Here is a 25,538-nt window from a genome sequence, read left to right on the forward strand (position 1 = left end):
CTATAAGACATCTGTCTCCCCACACCGGTGGAGGACTGAGCCAGGGAACCTTAACGCCCCCCTGACCCATCTGCAGAATATGAATAAAGCAACTTCTCAAAGTGCAGCCTTAGCAAAACATGAGCCTACTTTTTAATTACCAACTCCACCGATACAAACCTGATATGCCTAGAGGGTTCATGGCAGCTTTTCCTGCTTTTCATGTCAACTTGAAATCACTTTCCCTCTGTGCTGTCAGAAAAAGTGCATCTCTCCCTCTCTCTTGACCTCTGTAGCCTCTCCTCTCCCTCTCTCTCTCTCTCTCTCTCTCTCCATAACAAGCCTGAAGTGCTCATCAGTGCATTTCCACTGCTCTGACCCAACTCAGGTATGGAAGCATCAGCCTTCAAGCACTGTAGATGGACTAAACCTTGTTAGCTTGGGTGTAAGATGAAGTGAGAATCTACACTCGTTGCCAAATCTGATTAGTTGTGGAGCAAACCAGTCCTGCCTGATATCTGGATGGTATGTATGTGTGATAGTGTTCAGGAGAACTGTGACAGGAGTGAGAGCGTGCCATAGAAATGTTCATGCCTATTATCTACAGATCCGCTCTGAACGTAGAAAAAAATACGACAAAGCCAGACTAAGGCTGGGTTTCAAAACTTTGTAAGCTGTCTACCGAGCATAAGCAGTACTTTTTGAACTACTTTCGGGACATCAGTGTACAGCCTAAGTTTTGTTTGTCTCTAAAACAGAAGCGAGAAGTTTGGAGTTCACTCTTCTTACAGTATAATCACCGAAGTTGTCTTTGGATCCCTTACGGATGCCCTTTTCCTATTTCCTAATTGTTGTTGTGGTTGTTTATTTAATGACAGGTTAATCGACATTTAATGTGTCATTTTTATCAATTAGATATGGAAAAATAATGCAAATAAAATTATTTAAGGCATTTAATGCACACGTCCCACCCCAGATCTGCGTAGGTCATTTTACATTTTATACAGTTAATTGGTGGAAGACGCAGTTAGAATGCCCCTTAAATTCAAGATATCAAGGGGAAAATATACCCTATATGATTAAAGTTAATAAGTTAATACTGTGTTATATTTTATACACAATATTGTCTGTTTTTGCTTGATTTTGCCAACAAAAATATGCCTTTAAAGCCAGAGAAGAGGAATTGCTGTGAATCTCCAAACACACAGTGGTGTTTAGTTTTTGAATTAATCCGCATTTTGAGCGAATCAATTGGGTGAACGGATTATATGGCACATTCATAAAGAGAGCCATTTACTTCATCCATGAAAGAATCAGTCGTTTGAACGAATCGAATGAATGAATGAATGAACGAATGAGTCAATTACTTTAGACATTTACCGCCACCACTGGCAGTTTTAGTTTCTTATTTAGAGTATCACTTCATTCAAGAAAAATTATTTCATATTTTGTGGATAGTCTCTTTTCAAACCTGTCTGACTTTCTTTTTGAGAACATAAAATACATTTTAAGGAATGTTGGTTACCATTTTTTTCTGTAAACATATCTAAATACCAATTCAGATTATTATAAAAAAAAAAAAAAAAAAAAAAAAACTTGGCCAAACCGTGTGTGTAATAAATGCTATGCTGAATCTAATAAAACATTACTTTCTTAAACTACTTTTTATAATATATATTTGATGCCTTCTCATTTCACACAATAATAACATTATCTTTTGGGGGTAATTTCTCAGCCAAGTTTGATGTGCCATTAATTTGCGATGAATTAGATCGGAATTAATCGGCACATCATGTAATTAGATAAAAAATGTGAATTGCTTGTCAGCCCGAATTATTGATTGCTATGAATTGTATTATATATGACTAAAATGTTTGAATAACTGTGATATGAAAGCCAATTTGTGATGTTACTTGTAATTCTAAAAACAGAAACATCAACATATTCAGACAAGTATTTCATTTTTTTAAATACAATCTGAAACGAATGAACTCTGTTCTGGCAGACTGATTCCATTAAGGCATATGGAGGGTGGGGTCTGAGGGAGACCAGGGAGCAGTTGCTCTGCTACACAAAGCTACACAACAACAGCATTCTGGCCAAGGCTCTGTCATTGCCATGGGCTAAAAGGCCAGGCAATGAAATTAGCCAGAGTGACAGTTTGGAGCAGACCCCCTGCTCTCCCACAAAAGCAATCTACCCAATGGAGCCCATTAATATTTCTTAAGTCCGTCCAGCATGACAGGAAGCCGTACTGCAGGGAAATGTAATCAGTGAGATGGGCCGAAAGCAGCACCACAGTGCTTAAATGGACTCCTGGAGACAGTTAAAGCCATCAGTAGCAGCAGCGAGATAAGCATCTCTGTGTTTACACTGTTATAAGAGCTTACCAGAGGTGGCCGATTTCAGGGGTTAAACAGTGTGTCGCATCAAAACCCGCACAATTTTATTGTGACCTTGGGTAGAGTTGAACCTGACGGAATCCAGTTATCCTGGGCAACAGTTTTGAGTTTGACTGACAGCTATACATCTCTCCCCGATTAGTGCAGACTTGTGGTGTGCCCTCCAGGATAGATTTCAAGCTAGCAGAGCTTATTACAAAAGCCTCAGAGCTCTTGAGGCTAAGCAGCCATACATTAAGACAAAACACACACTGAACATTCGTTTAACATCATTATGATTTGTTACAGGCAGAGTCAGGCTCCACTCATATCAATCTGACCCAGCAAGAGCACAGTACTCAATAATAATGTAATGGCAGTGCTAGAGCACTGAAAGCACTTTCATAGTCTCTTATGAAACTGCAGTAAAAACATAATTATTGTGAAATAATTACAACTTAAAATATTTTATTTAATTTTTATAACATTTAAAATGTAATGTATTCCTGTGGTGATGCAGCTGAATGTTTAGCAGTTGCTACTTTAGTCTCCAGTGTCACATGATCCTTCAGAAATTATTTTAATATGCTCATTTGATTCTCAAGAAAAAAAAATTCTTATTAGTATCAATTTTGAAAACAGTTGTGCTGCTTAATATTTTTGTGAGACCCCATCCATTACAATACTTTTTTTCAGGATTATTTGATTAATAGAAAGTTCAAAAACAGCATTTATTTGTAACATTACTTATTTGTAACATTCAAAATGTTGTTAAATGTAACTTTTGAACAATTAAATGCATCCTTGCAGAATAAAAGTATTAATTTATTTTTAAAGAATCTTTTGAACGGTAGTTAAAGAAAATATTACTTATTTTCCTTATAATCGGTATCGGCTACAAAAATCCCGATTAGAGCAAACCTAGTATGTTTGCCTTGGTGAGCACTGCAAAAGAAAAAAAAAGATACAGCACATGTGAGGTTCACGCTGACACTTAAAGCATAAAGAATTGTTGACAGCTGTCAAAGTGCTGCCCTGTCCCAAGCCAAGTACAGTGTCCAAAAGCTTCCACGATGGAAACAGACAGCTCTGGTCAAAAAGTCAGAGTTCACTAGTTCCCTTGAGACCAAACCAGGGACACTGGACAGCCTCTGACAGGCTGTGTGTGGGACATCAAGACAGGACAGGCACTCAACATGTCAATCATGCCAGCTTTTGTCATGCCAGTGAATGGCTGGCATATTCCCTCAAAGGAATATTACAGATGCAGGAAGATAATCCAGCTGTGTACCAATGGCGCACGGTTTTAAGATCAGTTAGCATAAAAAATGGTGGTTCACAGCTTCTTAAGCATTTAGGAAGTGCATGAAACTGGTGCAAATTCAAGCAATCAGACAATATTTCATGTTTAATGCACTGTTGTTGGGAGCAGACCAAAAAAAATTCACTGTGAGCAGAAATTGAAACTATATAAAATTACCAAAATACCCCGTTGCTTTTTGCTCGAGAAGCAAGAAAGTGATTTATTTTATTGTGTGCGGCTTTATTAAGTCACACCTGGTTAGGACAAGGTGTTAGAGAGAAAGATACTAGCACGCTGCCACCCCTGGACACGTTGGCGCAGCCTTGGCCGATTTCATTACGCAGGACTAATGAACTAATTACAGTGGACCCAAGAGATGCCTTGCTCGTTGAGTTTCTGGGGAAAGGACAGAGTTACAGAGCTCCTAAAAGCTTAGCAACTATAACCAAAAGCTTTGCTGCCAAGAATACAACTTAGAAACCAACAAGTCCTCCATTGCTTCCTCCCACTATATTTAAACAATAAAAGTTCAAGAAGGGTATAGTATAGTGATTGCATGAAGCAGGTCTGAGGCTGTTTGATTGTTTTATGGAGTAAATGGGGCGTCGCACTGCCTGTCGAGACTAATTGCTTGCAATGAACAAGCAAATGAAACTGATGGGGGTGAGAAAGGGAAAGACAAATCAAAGAGTTTATATGTAGCCTACTAGGAGGATATTAATTAACTGGGTCATTGTAACAGATAGAACAATATACATAAGAAGGAGAGTGTGACGCCTGTGGCACAGCAGACATCATTATAATGAGTGACTGAAAACTGTTGGGCTATAACAGAGGATGATGGCCAACTGCGCCAAACAACATGGGGAAAACATCTATTGAATGATATTGATACATTTAGATTCATAATTTACAAGTTCAGAATATGAGAGTTGTTTGTCCATGTAAAGCTCGCCATCATGATGCTAGAGTGTTGTAGGCGGTAACTGGAAATTTGCTAACATCTTGGTTTACCATAGTCAACATTTACCTTAAGATGCATGGAATAGACTGAAGCCAGTTGCATGTGAGAGAACTCGGTGTTTTCCGGATGTAACTCATTCATATTAATTGAAGCTGTTGCTTGGAGTATGTAGGGCAAGGAGATGGCTGAGGCGGGGCCACAGGGGAAGACAGGATGCGCATCAGCTTAGGTACAGGATAGGAAAAAAGTAAATAAAAGAACAGAGGGAGGCCAAGCGGAAGGATGCGGAGAAAAATGCTGTGAAATACTTCTGTTAGACGCAGCTGCAGGTTTTAAGAGATGCCACATCATCATCATCATTACATACAAAGACAACTTGGCCAGCCTCCCGTCATACTACATGAGGCCTAAACTGGCGCAATTAGCAGTCGTAATATACAAGGATCTCCTCGTGTTGTTGGAAGGAAGCACCAAGTAATTATCCCTACTATTGTGGTGCGCCTTTGGCAGAAGAGGACGTCTAACCCTTAATTCACTCATTCTGTCTTTTCCTGCGCTCCCTTCACTCAGATGCTAATCTAGCGATCAGTCAAGCTATTCACACTGACTATCAAACTGTGGAAATAAAAAAAAAAGAACATGAAAAACCCCCACTAATCCTAATTAGAATTTGCATATTCAAATTAAATCTACATTCCTAAGTGAAGATTATGGAGAGTAAAGAAAAACACAATGCTGGTGTGGAGATTGGCAGATGTGTTTTTCTTTTTTTCTTCTATGAAGAATTAAAATGCAGTAATGATGTAGCCTGCCAAGTGGGAAGCGTATTTGCCGCTTCTGTTTGACAGCTATGTTGCTTTTACCTTTATTTGGACTTTAACGCTTTAAGCCATCGCCAGCACTGTTTTTTTTTTCTACAGATCATTATACATTAGCATCGAGCTAACATGACAGTGCTGGAGCTACATTCTGTCAGATCTCTCCACAAACATGTAGCAGCAGGCTGTCTCATTGGTATATATTGCCGGCTGCGATATTCAAAGAGAGCTCATCGGTCTCCTACATACATGGTGACAGTAGTCACCCCCCCACCCCCACCCCCACCCCACAATGAAGACGATGGAGCTTCAAAACACAATGTTGAAAGGATTATTCGCAACCATGCATTACCCTCACCACGCTGGGGTTTGAACAATACAGTGCTGCATGTGGTTTGATCATGCTAATATTCAGTACTGTTTTGCTCTAAGTGACAGTTGCAGGAATAGAACATTGCATTCGTGAGTGAGAAAGTAATAATAAAAAAAAAAACTTTTGAGGTGCTCAAACATATTAATGAAACCATAAGGCAGCAGGAAGAAAACTGTAAAGCCTGACCCATTTATGAATCACTGACAAGTCAGTGCTGCACTGATAAACTACAAAGCAATCAGTTATTTGTTGCATTATATGCCTGTCATTTTTTGGCCGAAAAAGAAAAACTGACAAAAATAGGCTATATGACGCCCTGCCCCTCAGTACCCTCATATATATATATATATATATATATATGAAGAGTTCAGATGCAAATGCCTCTAAGTGCCATTTGAAATTTTCTTCTAGAATGATAATTTTTATCAAGCTTGTATAGTTCAGTGATTTCACTTAAATGGCAATGATAATTACCTATTAATTGTTATTTAAGTGAAATTACTGAACTTAAATATACAAGTTTGACAAAAATCATCATTAAAGAAGAAAATTTCAAATGGCATTTAGAGGCTTTTGCATCTGAACTCTTCATATATACATATATATATATATATATATATATATATATATATATATATATATATACACACTCACCTAAAGGATTATTAGGAACAGCTGTTCAATTTCTCATTAATGCAATTATTTAATCAACCAATCACATGGCAGTTGTTTCACTGCATTTAGGGGTGTGGTCCTGGTCAAGACAATCGCCTGAACTCCTAACTGAATGTCAAAATGGGAAATAAAGGTGACTGAAGCAATTTTGGGCATGGCATGGTTGTTGGTGCCTGAGTCTATTCACAATCTGCTCAGCTACTGGGATTTTCTAGGGTCTACAAAGAATGGAGTGAAAAGGGAAAAACAAAGGAGAATGTGCCAACTGATTCAAGCTGATAGAAGAGCAACTTTGACTGAAATAAACACTCATTACAACCGAGGCATGCAGCAAAGCATTTGTGAAGCCACAACACACACAACCTTGAGGCAGATGGGCTACAACAGCAGAAGACCCCATCGGGTACCACTCGTCTCCACTACAAATAGGAAAAAGAGGCTCCAATTTGCAAGAGAACCAAAATTGGACAGTTGAATACTGGAAAAATGTTGCCTGGTCTGATGAGTCTTGATTTCTGTTGAGACATTCAGATGGTAGAGTCAGAATTTGCCGTCACAGAATGAAAACATGGATCCATCATGCCTTGTTACCACTGTGCAGTCTGGTGGTGGTGGTGTAATGGTGCGGGGTAGGGCTGGGCGATATGGAGCAAAAAAAAAATCTCTCAATATATTTTGCTATATCTCGATATTCAATATATATATATCTCGATATCTTTACAAGAAAAACAACCCCCCCAAAAACTACTGCAAAAACAAATATGCCAAATACCACAGTCTTTTTTTATTGAATTGCAAGGAGATAGACAGTTCATGTAGGAACAAAGTGCTTCTGTAAAATAAATAAATAAAAACATTTATAATTTATTAGAAATAATATATAATAATTTATATAAATATATAAATTTTTCCACTTGCTACAAAACAGTTTCCCTTCTCCTCTGGGAGAGAAATGAAGTCATATTTGTCCCATCTTTATCTCTGACATTCTCCCACTATTCCTCCTGTCCCCCATGACTAAGAGTCTGAGTTCATTACTGGTACGCGAACAGACACTTCTCCGGTCGTCAGTACTCGACTCCCAGGTGCTATCAAACTCCCTGACACAAAAACATCTTCAATTCACACTTCTGGGATATCCGACACCCCCCATAAACCATGAACACAATCCACACACACACTCAGCACAAGCGTCTACGCACTAGCGAAGGAACCTCATTTGTCTTGGTCAAAGAAAACAGCTACAGAATTTTCCTGAATAATACAACAATTACTAAAATGCGCCTCTCAGGAAGACAATGAATGAGCGCTTGTAGTAGAAAATGAACACAAGAAATGAAAATAAATCTCACAGAACATAAAGAAAATCAAAATATAATGAGAAGAGAAAATAGACTGGGAAAACAATAGAAGATGGAACCACGCCACACCCAGACAAATAAAAGAGCCAATGTAGAGAAAGAGCAATCAAGGCATGGAGCCCGTATGTGTTATGGATGGCAGAAAAGACGCCAGATACACAGAGACAAAAGGAGCAATGGTGCTCATTACTAGCTGAAGGAGAAACGGCTGTGTGAGGGTAGACTGAGGTCTGGCTCCCCAGAGAGGACACCACACGAGAGGCAGACGATCAAAAAACGCCCCCAACTGTGCGAACAGACAGACAAGCAACCAACATACTGCTATTTTGCTGTGCATTTGATTAATGCCTACTGAGAGAGGTGCTACAGCAGAGACGACTTCAAGTGCCAGACAAAAGGAAAAAAGAGGGATAGAAGCCAATGGAAGCAGAAAGAAGAAAAAAAAACAGAGAAAGAGAAGTGACAGTAAAGGTATTATAGTTATCATCAAGAGAGAATTGTTAGTTCTAAGTGTACTGTAGGAAAGGAGTACATTTTCCTCATTTTGTCCAAACATGTTGTTTTTGTGAAACTGAGTTTGGAAACAATATTTAGCCTACAGCCAAGTATAGAGAGGGGGGTGTCCAGACACTATTCTGGAAAGTTACTCTATTCTTCACCCACAAACCAATAAAAACTGATTTAGATGCACTAACTAAATATCTGTGGCAGGCTTTTAATAAAGGCAAGTTTTTTTGTGCAGCATGACTTTGATGAAGTGTCTAAAAAGCAAAAGCTTCAGTAGAGGACACACTTTATTTACAACATCTCAATTTAACTCTTAAGTCAAAATAAAATAAAAATGTACACTATTTACTTTCTTAACACATGTCCCTGATCTTATTGTTAATGATTCATTAGAGCATATCATTCCAAATAAATTTTGTGAAAAATAAATGTTTGTGTACGTAATCTTTCATAAAAATGCAATGCTTCACTCGGGCTCTGAAATGACCTTCCTTTTTAGTTGACGTCATCTAGGTTGGCAGATATAGAAAATTATGTTAATCAATAGCCATATAGATAACACATTTTGAGACTAGTATTGTAGCTGATGCAAAACATAAAAGTTATGGCAATAGTAAATCATTTATTTAACAAATCTTCCTCAATTGACTGTAACCTTGATCAGAATCCATTTTGATACTGTATATGGACCACCCACTTTTCACAATTCAATCAATTCCTGATGAACAAAAATCAAGCCATTTACTTCTTATTGAATATATTGTTACACTGTAAAATGTCACATGACATAAAATTTGCTAATGTTAAATATTTTATACTGTTTGTGATTTGTGATTATGATAGTAACCCATTTGTCATTGATTTAATGTCTTTTAGTGTCTATCTTACTGTTTTATCTCTAAGACAAGGGGGACAAAACAGATTAAGCCTGAATTCATTACTGCTAAGTAATACTGTCTGCCGTGAAGCCACCAATCCAAGTCTGGGTTTGTGTGCATGTTTCAATCTCTGGCAGCTGAGTCCACTCTCTTTCTGGCACTTTCCCCTTCACCCCCCTCCCCCCTCTCTCCTCTATTCCGTCTAAAACGATGAGCTCATGCTCTCATGTTGGTCTCAAAATGAGCTTATTGCTGTGCCCGTAATGCATGTATCCCAAGTAGAAGCATGGTGAAATGCATATTTTAGACAACATTGTCTGAAATCACAGCCATAGAGCTTTAAAGTACAGGTCTCAACCATCTTGGAATAAGACGTGGCTTTACTGTACTGACAGAGCCGCCAAAAGTATACAGCACAACAAATGGATGGAAAGTTAACGGAATCTGATTGCAAAAATTTATGATCTCTCGATTAGTCTTTCATATTTATTCTCTGCCTTTATTTGTTAAATCAATATCCATTATTTTCCTTCCTTCTTCCTTCATTCAAACACAGGCCTTGTTTGTCTTGGTTAGGAAAAATCAACCACAAAAAAACGTCACAAACTCAAATGTCCTCTTTTGCTATTTTTTCCCCACTGGACGCTGATAATCAGTTTATCATAAAACAGCCTGATCATATTACAAAAACATGCTAAACAAGTTTCAGTGAAGAACTTATTTTCAGGGAAACAGGTACTAGAAAAATACAGTGAAAAGTGTTTAGAATGCACTGTACTGTTATGAGGATAGACAAAACTAGGACACAGGGATCTCTGCAGTCTGAACGACCTTAAAGAGTGAGCTTTCTTCAATCAAAGTATGGTGCAGTAGAATAATATGACTTCCACAGTGCTGGTGTTCATTCGAGCATATCTCATTCAGGCCGAAAAGAGGCTTAGGACAACGTCTACAATGGGAAACGTACATCCATTTTAAACAGCTATTCTTAGTGTATACTAAGTGACTGATGTGCTGAAACCGACAGGCTTTTAACCTTAATTATGATATCAACCTATTCTTTGGGGTAATTCAGTATTAAAAGAGGAATATTAATAGTAATGTAAATCTCTGGGGAAACTAGACTAATGCCCATTCTAATACATTGCTGAGTCATCAGAAACTATCCCTTTAGCTTCTTGGTAAGCGGCTGTTCTGGTCAGAGTGCGGTCATGAGTTATTTAGCTGCTCAATAGCCATGACTGTGATTTTTACGGTGAGAAAATACAGTGCTGCATCAGTATTTATTCACAGAGTGTCAGTAATGCCTCCAGTCAGGATCTGACAGAGACAATAAGAAACACAATGATGAGATTGTTTTGAAAATTAAAGATTAGTTCACTTTAAAAAAAAAAAAAAACTTTTGCTGATAATTTACTCACCCCCGTGTCATCCAAGATGTCCATGTCTTTCTTTCTTCAGTCGAAAAGAAATTAATTTTTTTCATGAAAACATTCCAGGATTTTTCTCCACATAATGGACTTCAATGGACCCCAAGGATCAAATGACCGTTTCAGTGCAGCTTCAAAGGGCTAATTTCAAAAATAAATAAATATGTTTAATTTTTATATGCACAAATGCTCGCCTTGGTCTGTTCTGTGTCTGTGATGCGCGTTCGTGACTCTCCTGTTCGAACTCGTTCATCAAAATGAATCTTTTCGAGAGTCATTTCGTTTGTTGAATGAACCAAATGACTCGAAAAAAGATTTGTTCATTTTGATGAACAAGTTCGAACAGGATAGTTGCAAAGCGCATCAAAGAACAGAGCAAGGCGAGCATTTGTGCATATAAAACTTTAACTTTTTTATTAATTGTTTAAATGACCGATCGTTCCGCTAGATACGACTCTTATTCATCGTCTGGTGTGGTCTAAAGCACTTTGAAGCTGCACTGAAATGGTCATTTGGACCTGAAAAGGTTGGGGACCATTGAAGTCCACCTTAATTTCTTTTCGACTGAAGAAAGAAAGACATGGACATCTTGGATGACATGGGGGTGAGTAAATTATCAGCAAAAGTTTTTTTTTATAGTAAACTAATGCTTTGATTTTGTGATGAATTTTACCTTCTAAGCTTAAGGTTTGAAGAGCACATTTATAAAAGAGAGCAGCAATAATTGGGGTCCAATTAACATGACCACAACTGCCAAATTTCAATGAATTGATAATGTGGATGATTTTTGGTGGATTTTGGTGCCAAATTTCATGTAAATTGCACAAATGACCTCAGAATTTGTTGCATTACTCTAGTGCAGGGGTTCCCAAAATTTTCCATTCCAGGACACACATAGACCAGAATAATCTATGACCAAAATAATTTTAAAGCATGAATGTAGGGTAGGAGGCATTAATTCTCTTTAGAGAAGTTTTTTTTCCTTTGCCATAGTATGACATAAGTTTATTTGCAATACAAACTTATGGTTCATTTTCAAAAAGTTTGAGAATTTAAAATAGCAGCCTAACGGCTGTTGAAATAATGTGCAGAATACCGAGTAGTTTTTTTTCTGCTGCCTCAACTGATTTACCCAAAACAAATTTAAAGAAATGAAAAAGATTAAGAAAGCTTAATCTTAACCAAAGTTTTAATATCCCACAAAAAAAAATCAGAATATAAAAAAAAATAGATTAATTGTGTTATTTGACAGTATGCCCAGGACCTAGAATTTCAATAGTAATATTTATGCTGCGAGTGTTGTTAAACTCATTGTGTTGTTCAGCGCAGAAAACGCATTCATCCTCATGTGTATACATTTTAAATACTTTTTATATATATTTTTTCCTTATTCATTGGTAGGTATCAAAATGCATGCAAGGGAACACAAAAAAACGCACTCTTACGATGACCTTATCTCTGAAAGGCAACAGCGCTGTGTTGAACAGACAACAGAGATTAATGCGTTTCCCAAATTCATCGTATGCCTAAGTAGATCGTAGAACCATTGCAATGGTCTCTACAATCAACTTAGCTCACGATGCTTCTGGCAAATGCAGCCCAGACCTGAATCAGCCTTTCGTGACATTTGAGAATTCTCCGGCGTAATGCAATCTCATGCAGAATGCAGTGCAGTGACTGGAGTAAACGAGTTTCTTCTCGTTAATAATGCGCAACAAACTGCTTAATGAACTGAAGCCGCTCTGAGACGGTGAAAATTGTTCTCACAACAAGTTGCACGCACGAAACACAATAATGAAAAATGTATCTAACTTTAAATCGCTCTAAGCAATATAGCGATTTCTATTTAACGTTGGTTCATCGTGTCACTCATGAAACATAAATTCAGCTGCAGCCAATATAGTGATTGTGCGAACCAACTCTTTCCAATCTGCGAATCGCAGTATGAAAACCCCTGGTCCAGTGTGAAGATCATTCATATCAATTAAATACTGTACATCACATCAAGCAGACAAAAGAGAAGCACCGCTTTTTAAAAAAGTTTTATGCTAAATATGGCTGTAAATGTTGAAAAACAATGGGAGAATTTCATAAAATATTGAAAAATGTAACATTGAAATATACTGGCAAAAGGGTACTTTTTAGATGGCCCTAAAAAAAAAACTAAGAAACTATATTTTTTCTAAGGAATAAGCACTGTTTACAAACCTTAAATGTTAGATTTTTTTTTTCTCTTACCTGCCCAGCTAGAGATGCAGCCAGTATCGATTCCTTGAGAATGCACATTCTGACTCCATACCAGCTCACTGACCGCCTGCAGGCTAATGGCTTTCTGTTCTCATCACTGTCCATTGGAAGCATCCTAGAGCAGGCCATGGCCATAAGTGACCAGCATGCTCTCCAAACACCAGCCCTTCACCATTCGCTTTAGAACAACTGTGCCTGATTAAAACACCTTGAAACCTTTTTGACCACTTTAATTCTGCTAAAGTAAAAGCAGATTACTTGATATGCCGCTGTTTTTTCTAACACAGCCCCAATACCATAATTCCTTGCTGAATTAGAACAATTTCCTTCAATAGGCCTATTGGTAGTCTGCCAGTAAACAGATTAAAAACACAGACAAAAAGAGTAAAAGTAAGTGGGAACCAGGCGGCTGAGTTTTTTTTTTTTCTTTATTATTATATTTCACTGGTATTGATTTTAGTACTGACATTTTTTGAACAACAACTCTAGAAAACATAAAAATAAGTTGATCCAGTTTGAAGAAAGGTGGGACAACTATTTATCAGTGCCAGCAGTTGAAAATGAATAAGCATACAAAAGTGGGTCATTGCGTCAGGCCATTGTGGTTGATTAAAAGCAATAGGAGTCAAAATGTGTCATTACAAAACTGAACTACCACCTAAAGAGCTCACCCCCCAAAAGCTGCACCATCTCCATCACCTTCTTTTCAGATTCAATACAGCCCACAGGTACAATCTCCAGATGTCCGAGATCCTCGCCTATAAACGCACCAGGGCATAAGAACAATTTAACACTCTAACCTGTCAGGAAATAAGAGAAACATAAAGATATGCCAGCGGCATATCTACGCTCCACTCCTCCAGATCTCATCTGCACCTGAAGACCAAAAACCCTGACACCATCACCTCTATCTCTAGCTCATCAACACAAACAAAAGAGTTAGAGAACAAAGACCTGCATTCTTAGTGCTAATACCTTGACAAAGGGTACAGTTCACCGATTAATGGCCTGAAACGGCGAGGTTCAAATTAGGTAATGTCTTCACAACACATATTAAGCAATATAGTGGGATCTACCAGTTTGTTAAGTCACACAAGAGCATGTAACACGCAAAACTGAATTCCTGTGGATACATTCACCCGAGTAATCATGAGGAAAAAATCAAGCCTGCAACATCACCACAGATAAGAGTGAAGAGCAAAACAAAGCATAATCAGATTTTCCCACTCACAAAAAGGTTATTTATTTCACTTCAAATGAAAATCCACTTCTAAGCTGGATGGACATATTAATTCTAAAGGTGAATTTCCAAAAGAAAAAATTTATAAATAAAAGGGAGCACAAAACCTGGCATTATGTAACAGGACAATATCTACTTAACCTTTTAAAATGATTGAAATTCTAAGCTAAGTGTTTAAAAAGGCTATATGGTTTCATTTATTTACAGTCACAGCAAAAAATATTCAGATAACAGATATTTTTTTACTAATGAGTGCAGAAGTTCATTTATGTAAGTGAGGATAGCAAATTAAGGTAAATTATGACAAAGTATATTCCAAAATTCTTCATACAGTCAAATTATTCAGACACTTTGTCCTGAACATGTTTTGCTTTTATTTTTTCCTTATTGCTTTTTACCTGAGAGACTGAACAAAATTAAGCTATAACTGTGTACTTAAATTGAACAGATGACCGCTATTAAACCCAATTCATTTGTGAGAGTCTAACAGAAGAATGGCCAAAACCAGTGAAATATCAACTGATTTGATAACTATGAGTTCGTCATATTTTATTACCATTTTCTAAACTATAGTGAATAAACTGTGATAATGTGAGAAATGTTGAAGGTGTCTGAATAAATTTTGGTTTTACTGTATGTGTAGGTTCATTTATAATGCTAGACAAGGTTTCTTGCATAAAAAAAAATCATCATTTAGTTTTACATGAACATTTAAGCCATTGACCAACAACATTTTTGTTATAACTTCTTTACATTGTGGTTTACAATCTGATATAATCACAATGGTAGGGCCGATACCATTTATTTCAATAAATGTTTTTTTTTGTTCTTATTTAAATAAATATATACACTTTTACAAAATACAATTTATGTAAACTATAGGGATCCCAAATAATACATTGTAATGCACAACAATTAAATACATTGTGAACAAAGAGCTAGTTAGAAATAAACATCAGCCAACGCAATACAATATTTATCTATGAATTGTTTTGAGCAATAAATTGCTAATAAATCACACACATGTGACTCCATATCCCAATATGCTACATTGTATGCCAAATATGAACAGCCTACATAGAGTATAAGCTACATTGTCAGAAAAAAAAAATTATTCTTATTCATTAACAATTGATGACGTGTTACACGTCATGCCTAAGTGCCTAATGAACAATTTAAATCTGTGACCAAAGAGTGTTTGATTGTCAGGGGCATGTGGATGACCACTGACATTGAGGAAAAAAATGTAATAGGTCTGGGGACCTCAGGAGACCACTTAGAAGCATTACGGAGGATCTCATCCCATAAACACTGCCAAATGCGGCTTTCCTGGGCATTGCGTCTCTCACTGGCCAGCCATACTGGGCTCGGTCCCCATGTGACTAACTGCCCAGACCACTTAAGAGCATTAAGGGAATGCATGGCTTAAAGCCATAATGACCTATTCATCAGCAATCAGTCAATAAGTTCGTAAAAAAATATGGATTTCAAGGAGCCCCAGAGAAAAATGTGCATACATTATTATCGTTCAAAAGTGTGGGGTGAGAAAATGTTTGAAAGAATTGTTCAAAAGTGACAGTACGGTTTTAGACAGTAAAGACTTTTAAAACAGGTTGTTACGAAAAAAATCTATTACAATTATACGCTGTTCTTTCAAACTTTGGATTTAAAGTACAGGCCTACTGAAACAAAAATGTATCATTTGAGTAATGTCTGTAAGTAATGTCTGCTAAAAACTCAGATTTGCCATCACAGAAATAAATTAAATATTTAAATACATTAAAAATAGAAAACGGCGATTTTAAATTATAATAATATTTCACAATATTAAAATTTTTACTGTGATTTTTAAACAAATAAACAGAACCTTGGTGAAGATAAGACTTTTTAAAAACATTTAAAAAAAAAATTACTAACCACTTTTGAATGATATTATTTGTGTTTCTAGTGGTGTTGTTCAGATTCTGCTGATCCACTCAGAGTAATTGTAGGAACAGGATATGAAGTTAAATGAGATGTTACAGTAGATAGCGGAATAAGGCCGCTGCTTCATCTCACTGTCCGGTTCTGGCAGACAGAAATCCCTACAGTGGATTTATCGAGACAAACCCTCCCGCTGCACAGCTGAGTGAACAGACACAACACAGAGTTCAACTCAACCACATCCAGCCCCACAGCCAACGGGCAAAAACACAGACACCCTAGCACAAAAGACAGCATTGAGCGCAAGAACTGCCAAGTGCCTTAAAACCTCCGCTATTACCCACAATGGAAGCAAACTGTGCCTGTGCTGCTCTTCAAAAGCAAAACGCATTTCCAGTGAATGACACTTCAGTGCAATCCTGCACCACTCCATTTCACAAGTGTCATTTAAATATTATCCAAATTATAGCCGGACATTGTCATTTCTCTTTTTATCTTGTTTACAAACATCTTATCTTGCCCACTGAAAACCCCTGCGGACAAGGAGCTAAATTATACAATCAAATAGTTTCTCAAATAGCAGTCTGAATCCTGCACTGCATTGTGTAGCTAACACTGAGTTTAAATTAGAGTTGATACTAAATATATGTATATGAGATATGAAAAACACTCTTATACACCTCTTGACATGTACTTAGAATTAATAGGCTATGTTCTCAAATTCAGCAGAGCAGTCGTCATCTACTTGGGTTAACTAGCAGATGGACTTACTGAATGCAGTTACACAACACACTCTTAAACTGTTCCAATATTACAAAAAAAAAAAAAAAAAAAAACAACTGAAGGGTGTAAAAGAGGTGGGTGGGTGTGCAAAAAGCCAGGAATATTTGTTGATGTGTGCGATTACATCCCAGTTTAGCATCTGCGTCAGATGGTTAAGTGTTGATGTGTCTTTTATATATATATATATATATATATATATATATATATATATATATATATATATATATATACACACACAAGCTTGTTTTTTATTGGTTCACATTCTAGCTCAGTCTAATTCAATCATTGTTCAGCTGTCCAAACAAAAAGTTTGTACCCATATAAAACACTGAGTCATGATGATGACTATTGACAGTTCCTGTAATTCAAATAAGAAAGGAGACTAAGCTAGTAAGCAAATTATTTGAAAAATAGGGGACAGAACAGCAGATAAGGAAAATGCTGAATTTAGCCATGAATTAATTTGAAATCCCTCCCTGAGCATGGTAATATGTTATCACCGAAACACATTCGAAAGGTGCTTGACAAAACTGGATAATTTGATCCCAAGGCAGAGTTTTCTTGCTTTCTGCAGTGCTTTTTTTAAAATGTGCTGACACGGCAGTAGTGAAAAATAAGAAATGAAGCAAACCTAAAGGATAAAATGTGACTAGTCACATATATGAAACTCGGATAAACTGGAGAAATACTTTCAAACAAGTTTTTAAATAATGTTAGAAGTATCATTCATCCTTACCTGAAGGCCTCTCCGCCTTAATATACTGGAATCATCCATTTTAACTGTCTTGTAGCTGGATCTTGACTTTAGTGAAGTTGTCTCACTTTCCTAATCAAGGATAAAGTCTTCTACCCAAGAATTATCAGAAGTCCATGAGACACAAATGATCTGACAGAGACCAGGCTTTGGATATTAGTGCTGAAAATTTGCTCTTTGTTGATGTCATGCTCATCCACAGCAAAAACAGATGCGATCATCCTATAAGATTAGCAAATGACATTTGTACAACTTTTCCCACTTGCCACAAGTCTTGTTTGTATTTTTTTCTCACCGAATAGCATCTGCTATTCATGAAAATAACAATGCACTCAATTTGACAGTATATATTTTCAACAGGTATTTAAAAAAATGGAAAAAAATTGAAGAATTTGATTCAACATGAGGACACTGAAATAGTCACTTGAGAGTAGTAGAGCATTTTAGCACATGGCTAACAGTCTTTTTCTCCGTTCACTGTTTGCTTCAGGCAGTTCAGAGAAAGAAGTGCTTTGAGAACAGCGTGTTTTTGTGCCTCTCTGTATCTTCACTTCCTCAGAGTGAGGAATGGCTGGAAAATAAGCATCTCCCGGAAAATCTTCCTTCACTCATCCAGTCAGTGATCTCCACTATCATCCAAACATCTTTTCATCCCAAGCTAAAGGAAACACAACAAATGTATTTTCCTGTACCTCTCCTTCACCTTACTCGGACACTCTCAGTCTCCAGAGATTCGCAGATATCTTCATATCTATGGAAACTACAGCCTCTGCATAACCGGGTAACGGTTAATGATAAAAATGGCACCTCGAGGGATGAAAATAGAAAAATATTCAGGCCAGCGCAATCCTCCAGAGATGCAGAGTAAGTTTAAGGGGCAAAAGACTCCATTAAATCAACCAAGTTAAGTTTAAGCCCCAGTGCATCCAGTAATCAAGTAGGTTTATTCAAATCATCAAGTTAGTTGTTTATCACTTGTTTATCACCCAAGAGTGGCTAAAAGTGGAAGGGCGGAAGCAAGCAGAGAATATTTTCAGCCTACACTCTTGAGATAATCTGGAAACAGTCAGTAGCAGCAGCAGGAGGAACGCAGGCACTGTCTGCCCACTGACAGCACAAGGCAAACAACAACTCCAGTCAGAGCCGCATGGCTGAATCCCATTCCATTCGGCCGAGAGGCCTCGGTCTCTCATTCGCCAGGAAGGCAGGCGGATGACAAAAGCCGTGCTGGCAGAGCTGTCTTTTCAGTGGCAGGTGCAAACAGATGCTCCACTCACGCTGATTTTTCTTCGCATATCTTCCCGGCTTTATTCAGCTTCCTTGGCTCAGCCTGATGAACTGGACTAGAGCCAAGATTGGTCTCCTGAAAATCACTGAGACCGAGAACAAGATAAAAATTCCATGCAGGAGGAGTGTCAGTCAGAATTTCCTCATCTTCACCCCGGTCAAAGCACTTGAAGCGGTCCGCTGTTTGTGAATGGGCTGCCTGCCGGAGGGGCTGCAACGGTAGAGTCACAATCCAGTCACATTCAATCTTGTCATTTAAATCTTCTGTTTGTACCGTCTTCTATCAGTGCACATGCAGGTGGTTAAAGAAATTAAATAGCTGTATTTCTTTTCTTTGCTTGTGCTGTACATTAAAGCACAAGCTTCCGTTTCTCTTTCTCTGTTCCTTGTAAGCTGTCCTCCTCCTCCTCCTCTTCTCAGCGCCTCACCGCTGAATGCTGCTTTATCTGTCCTATCAGCCAGCAACACATCCAGCCAGCCAATCAGACGCACACAGGCTCAGAGCTATTTACATAATATGAATGGGGGAGCCAAAAGGCTCCACCCCTTCACTCCCTTCTCTGCCATTCTGCTCACAACACTCTGCTTTACCCCAAAACATAAAAGTACACATGCACAAAAATAATATTTCTCTACTTTTATTATTCTGCCAACAAGCACAAAATGATCTATTCTTTGTGCCTCTCCTTCCTGTTCAAATAGGAAGAAAAATAAGGGAGGCTAATATCAGTATATTCGGTAATGACAGTCTAATGAGATTGTGCAGGGCTTTCCTTCAGTACAGTGATACATTAGCAGAGGCTGTGTTCATCTCAAGGGACTGCAGGAACAAAAGCAAGAGGGATTATCGTCCATAGGCAGAACATCGCCATTGCCAACACCATACATATATATATTAATCACCCACCTCTCCTCTCTCTCCTTGACGTCATAGAAACATAACAGGCAAGATAACAAACGTGAGCATAGGAGAAAATGTATGTGTAGTGGAGAGAAAAAGAAAGAGAGAGAGAGAGAGAGTAAAAGAGAGAGAAGCTGTCCTCCTACGCACACAGTGAAGAGCGGACAGAGAGTCATTATATGATCAGGTGAGTGCCAGAGGGAAAGCAAATTATGTGTTTGGGTATTCTGTGTGAGTAGTCTTTGTAGTAAGATCACTCACAAAACCATGGCAACTAAGTATGCATGCAGGCACTAAATACAATGAATAATCTGAACTCTTCATTCACAAGTAGATTTGCAAAATATATATATATATAATTATTACTAGCTTTGTAATTTGTAATGATTAATTCTGTAATTACTGTACTAGGACTGTCAATTTAGTATGATTAAATACAATAAATAAATAAAACTATTATTAAATCATTTAATCATGCTCCCTTAGCTACACACAAATCACAGAAAGAATTTTCTTAAATGACTTTAAAAAAAGAAAGACAGAGGGCAGCAACAGCCAGTGAAGCTGTGGAGTTATTTTCCACTAGCCTGGCTAACGTCAGACGTAGTCTGGGAACCACGTTAATTTTCCCATATTTGAGGCGTGGTTTACGAATGCCCAGAGCCGTTTATTGGGTGCTACGAATGTCTATCAAATGCGCCTGTACGTAGCTCATATAGCCAAAACGTTTCAATTATACCAGATGATGAATGTAGAGCGAAAGAAATTCGATGAGGAAGAGGACGATGGGTCAGAGATTTATGTGTACACGATCGTGTATGTATCCAAGGCTGCATCGAAAGGTAACTTCACGTCTGGTGCCATGTTTGATCCATAGATATAAACAAACTGCTTCGGTGTGTTGCATAGACGTCGTCATCATCTTGCTGCACCCTCCCCTTTCTGTGATTGGTCCCCTCGAAAATGTGATCTATGGTACCCAGACTGCCTAGCAGCGTGAATAAAATTGCGCTGTCCAAAGGCAGCATGGGGAAACCCAGGCTAATTTTCCACAGCAACAATTAATCACTAATATTACTTTGTTGTTCTTCTTTAAACTCAAAATTTAAGAAAACACATGCAAAAGGTCATGTGATTCACCTTTTCTTTTTCTTTTTTTTAACAATATGTTTTCACAGGACTTATGTCTATACATGGATGTAAACACAGATGGTGATGGCCCTGAATCTATGAGAGGAGAAAGAATGAATGGTGATTAGGTGAATCACAAAAAACAAGTCAATGACTGACTGTCCATTAAAAAAACAATTTTATATCTCTTGAAGAACTATTCCCATTTTTATATCTCCAGGCACCATCCAGTCTAGTTCACTATAAACTCCAGAAACCTCTTTGCAGAATTGCTTGGAATAAACTGTCCAGCTAAATAAGCAAGATAAAGCAGCCAAAGTGACCTCATTGCGCCATTTACATGCACTTGTATATGAAGAGTTCAGATGCAAAAGCCTCTAAATGCCATTTGAAATTTTCTTCTTCAATGATGATTTTTGTCAAACTTGTATATATAAGTTCAGTAATTTCACTTAAATAACAATTAATAGGTAATTATCATTGCCATTTAAGTGAAATCACTGAACTTAAATATGCAAGCTTGATAAAAATGATCATTCTAGAAGAAAATTTAAAATGGCACTTAGAGGCTTTTGCATCTGAACTCTTCATATACAGTCTGATTTATCACATTTAAGTTCAAGGGTTAAAGGTCAAGTCATGGACTAGAAAGGTAACATAGCCCATTGCCACAAGTCTTATCAATGAACTGTTCTCTGAAAAGTGGGCACTATCTCATGTTTAGTTACTCAGTAACTGAAATTTTGCCAGTTAGCCAAAGGTGTGAGAAATGAGGCATCTGCTGGAGGCAGTTTACATTATAAACATCTTCAGGAACATCTGAAGGGCAGTGTGAGACATTGGGTCAAGTATTTTTAGCCAATGTTAGCATAGCACAAGCTGATTTATGCATCTAAATCCAGATAGTGTAAGTCAATCCATACAGGTCTGTAAACATTTTATGGAGCTCCTTAACATGCCACTTAAATACAAATGACAGATTTATTATAACACATATGTTCTAAATGTGATGATGGTAAAGTCAGAAAAGAGGGGGGCTGGATCTAAATGCAGATAAACTCATTTTAACAAATATAAACCCAAAACATACAAGAAAAAAGCCAACAAGAACCAGAACTGAGAACTAAAACCTAACAAAGAACAATGAAAGGGCTATATTGCTGCATTCACACCATGTTGTAATTACGAGATGACATGTGACTTTCTACACTGAGCCGTTCACATCCTCAGACTCAGAATTAAGCATATCTACGGCAACACTATCAACGGCAAAATGAATCTGCAACATTTCGGTGGTAGAGCGGTCACATGGTTAAAGTCAGAGCTCTCCGAAAATTATGAGTTCTATAAGGACGTAAATGCCGTACAAGTCGAAATCTTTTTTACGCAATTGCAGTAATTCCGATAATTCCAGTATGGAGTCAACGTACCCTATATATATATATAGGGAATAATGGGAAATAGGGAAAACCTGGGGATGATCAAGGAATTAATCAAAAAGATACTACTACTATGGTGCAAAAGAAAAACAGTAAACAGGAAAATAAACATCCAAACAAGACATTAGATAGGTTTCCATCCAGGCATTTTTATGCAAAGTTTGGAATTGGGAGTGTATCCCACAATTTGGAATCAAAGACTCGATCCACATCTCACCTAGGTCACCACTGAGACAGAAGAGTCGTTTTACCTTATTATTGTCAGGAAAGGAGGATTCAAATGAATTGCTGTAAATATACATTACTAATGAGCCCGCTTTATTGCAACATCCTGTGAGGCTTCAAGTAACTGTATTATATTACGAATGTGATTCTGGCTCAGTTACACTCACTAGATCATGGCATGAAAAGCTGATGTATGACAAATATCCAGACTGTTCATGTAATAAGATAGTCCTGACCTAGCACACACTCCACAACACTGCTCCTGTTTCAAATCTGAAGCTACAGGAATGTTCAAAAAAAGCATACAGCCATAAGGCCCTGTGGTAACTGAGAATGATAACTATTTTATCATGCACACAAAGGGATAATAGCATTATGTTTATTATAAGCATGCACTGCATATAAAAGCGAGATGGAATAATCAATGTGCTATCAATGTGTTTATTGTTGATCAGCTGGATATTATTCTTATTTATTTATTTTTTTTTATCTCAAATTGACTAATCTTTTCCACAATTAATGTGTATGGCCCACATTTATCTGAAAATAACTTCGGAAGGCATGGGGTCCGGGTAGTTAAACCGCTTCATGATCACTGTGAAAACTGCTTCCCTAAATTAGTAGATTGGGATAAAACTGGTATAAAAGCATAATTATTTCACACTGAACTGAACTGACATTCTGATTGCTATGGAAACATTAAATCATGGTTCAATTCTACATGCAATAATACAGTACAAAATTGTGTTTATGTATACAGTATTGAATATATGGAATAAACTACATTTTTATACAAACACAAACAGATGTATTAATAAACTAAGTTTAGTTGTAGCAGTTCCGTTCTGTCACACATAAAATTACATGTGAACAAGTCAGCATGTTTGTAGACTACAGTTCTCATTGAGGTGAGAAGTGATGTTCCTGCGCCATTCGCTGGGCACATAATGAGGGAGTCGGGAAGGGCTAAAAGCAAACTTGACAGCAGAAATGGATGCCATTAATCTAGTGCGCCATTACAAATATGTGATATATACCACAAACAAAATCATTTAGACCGACCGCAGGGAGAGAGGAAACCAAAAAATAATTGAATTCAAAATATAGCAACAGGAAAACATTCTGTAAAAGCAAATCTTATTCTGGAACCCTCAGGGTTATAATGTGTGTGCCTATTGAGAACTAAACCCCAAATTAATGATGAACACACACATTAGCATTTAAGAAAGTAAGAGCGTTATAAAATAATAATTTAAAGACATATAACATGGCAAAGATGTCATCTGCCTCATTTATAAGCAAAAAGGTAAATGTGAACTTGAGCTGTAACGTTAGGTAAAATGTAATTGTTTAACTATATAGATTAAACAGTGCACTGAATTGCACAGTTTGAATTACCAGCCCAATGAATCTCAAATGAATGTTCAAACAAAACCAGATGTCATCTGATGCCACTTAGCGGTCTCATGGTGATGAGGGACTTGCTGAGGGCAGGTTCTGATTAGAGAGCTGATCAGACTGCGGTAGAGAGTGTTATCAAGGGCTCAAAAAAGAGGGGGATGTCACAAAGTTATCTGTGGAGAGCAGGCACAGGCTGCTTCCAAGAAATGGGATCATCAGGGGCACTAAATAATGAGTGCTGAACAAGCTTCAGGCTAAAAAAAAACCAACAACTCCTAAACCATCTTTTTAACTTGGTCTTAGTTTTGGTAGTCATGGGTGAGTGTGTGTGAAGAACAGGTGTACTATCTGGAAAATCATATTCTACAGTCTTAAAATTACTGAAATAACCATCACATGTCCTGTAAACCTCATTGAAAAATTCATGGATTTAATGCAATGTGGGGTGGGGCATGGCTGCTAAATCCAAAGACAATGTGTGATGCAGAATGAGGGCTTTGAATGCTCAAGAATTACTCTAATAAACACAGACGATAACACAACTACCATAGTTTATCTTCAGACAATGAACAAAAGGAACAGAGGGCTTAAATACAGAGGGGAAAATAATTAACGGAACATTAAACAAGTGAGAACAAATTAGAAATCATGACAACTAATGAATGAACAAGAACACAGGCAAAACAGGAGTAATTAAAAATAATCGTTGAGATTATTTCCCCAGGAATTATTTGTCCTGAAAACTTTTTTTTATTATTATTTAGACATTTACGTAACCTTGTATTACTTAATCCTCTCAATCTGGGAGTGCTAATCTGACGACACCGGTAAACATGTACAGTGGAGTTTAGTGATGTCAGAGACTATTTATATAGAGACATGCCACTTCCTCAATCCTTAATACAAGTGTATAGGGAAAACCTGTAACACCAAAGATGGCGGTTGTATGCAAATGCTGTTCTGACTCTCTGCCCATTCATTTAGATAGAGCCTGGTCTTGTTAAGTCTGAAATAGCTGCCCGGAGGCATTGCCAAGATGGCGGTGAGTGGCATGACTTGCCTAAAAGGACTTTGGTGATGTTAATTGTGAAAATTTGCTCTGATTAAGGTGTCATACAGCCAGTCTATGTTCCTTCACGGGGCTGGCTGTGACTCTGTGACGAACTGTAATAAATCGAAACATGATTCTAGATCATATTGTTTGCGATCCTAGTTGGTGAATAAAATGTGGTGCAACCTCTGTGCTACTATACAAAGTACAAATTAAACATAATTTTGAATTCTTAAAAAGGAATTTCGAATATCGTTCCTTACGGTCTGCATGTTTTAATTTGTAAGTATTGATTTTTCGCTTAATGTTTATAAATACTGCATATTTGGACATACACACTTAACCTTTAATAACCTCCTTCCTTCAAGTGCGCAACTCAGGAATGTTATTGAGCAAGACTTAAACAAACAAACAATCAATAGTTTCACAATGATGTAAGCATTTTGACAAACAGAGAGAACATCCAGATAAAAGCTTATGTGATAAA

At 37.4% G+C, this 25,538-nt stretch overlaps 1 protein-coding gene across 7 annotated transcripts in view; it reads right to left on the reverse strand.

Moving 5' to 3' along the window:
• The window catches only part of mast2 (microtubule associated serine/threonine kinase 2), a 136,576-nt gene that overhangs the window by 55,555 nt on the left and 55,483 nt on the right, over positions 1-25,538 (reverse strand). The window contains exon 1 of one of the 7 annotated variants that reach the window (XM_089134232.1): positions 17,599-19,325. The exons of the other annotated variants lie outside the window; for them this stretch is intronic. Coding sequence (XP_088990358.1) covers positions 17,599-17,637 — 39 coding nt within the window. The 5' untranslated portion in view covers positions 17,638-19,325. Of the gene's footprint in view, positions 1-17,598; positions 19,326-25,538 lie in introns of those variants that run through there. 7 annotated transcript variants of the gene reach the window in all.

The sequence above is a fragment of the Pimephales promelas genome, chromosome 8 (assembly GCF_988280905.1).
Source record: "Pimephales promelas chromosome 8, fPimPro1.hap1.1, whole genome shotgun sequence".
In the NCBI taxonomy this organism is placed as follows: domain Eukaryota; kingdom Metazoa; phylum Chordata; class Actinopteri; order Cypriniformes; family Leuciscidae; genus Pimephales; species Pimephales promelas.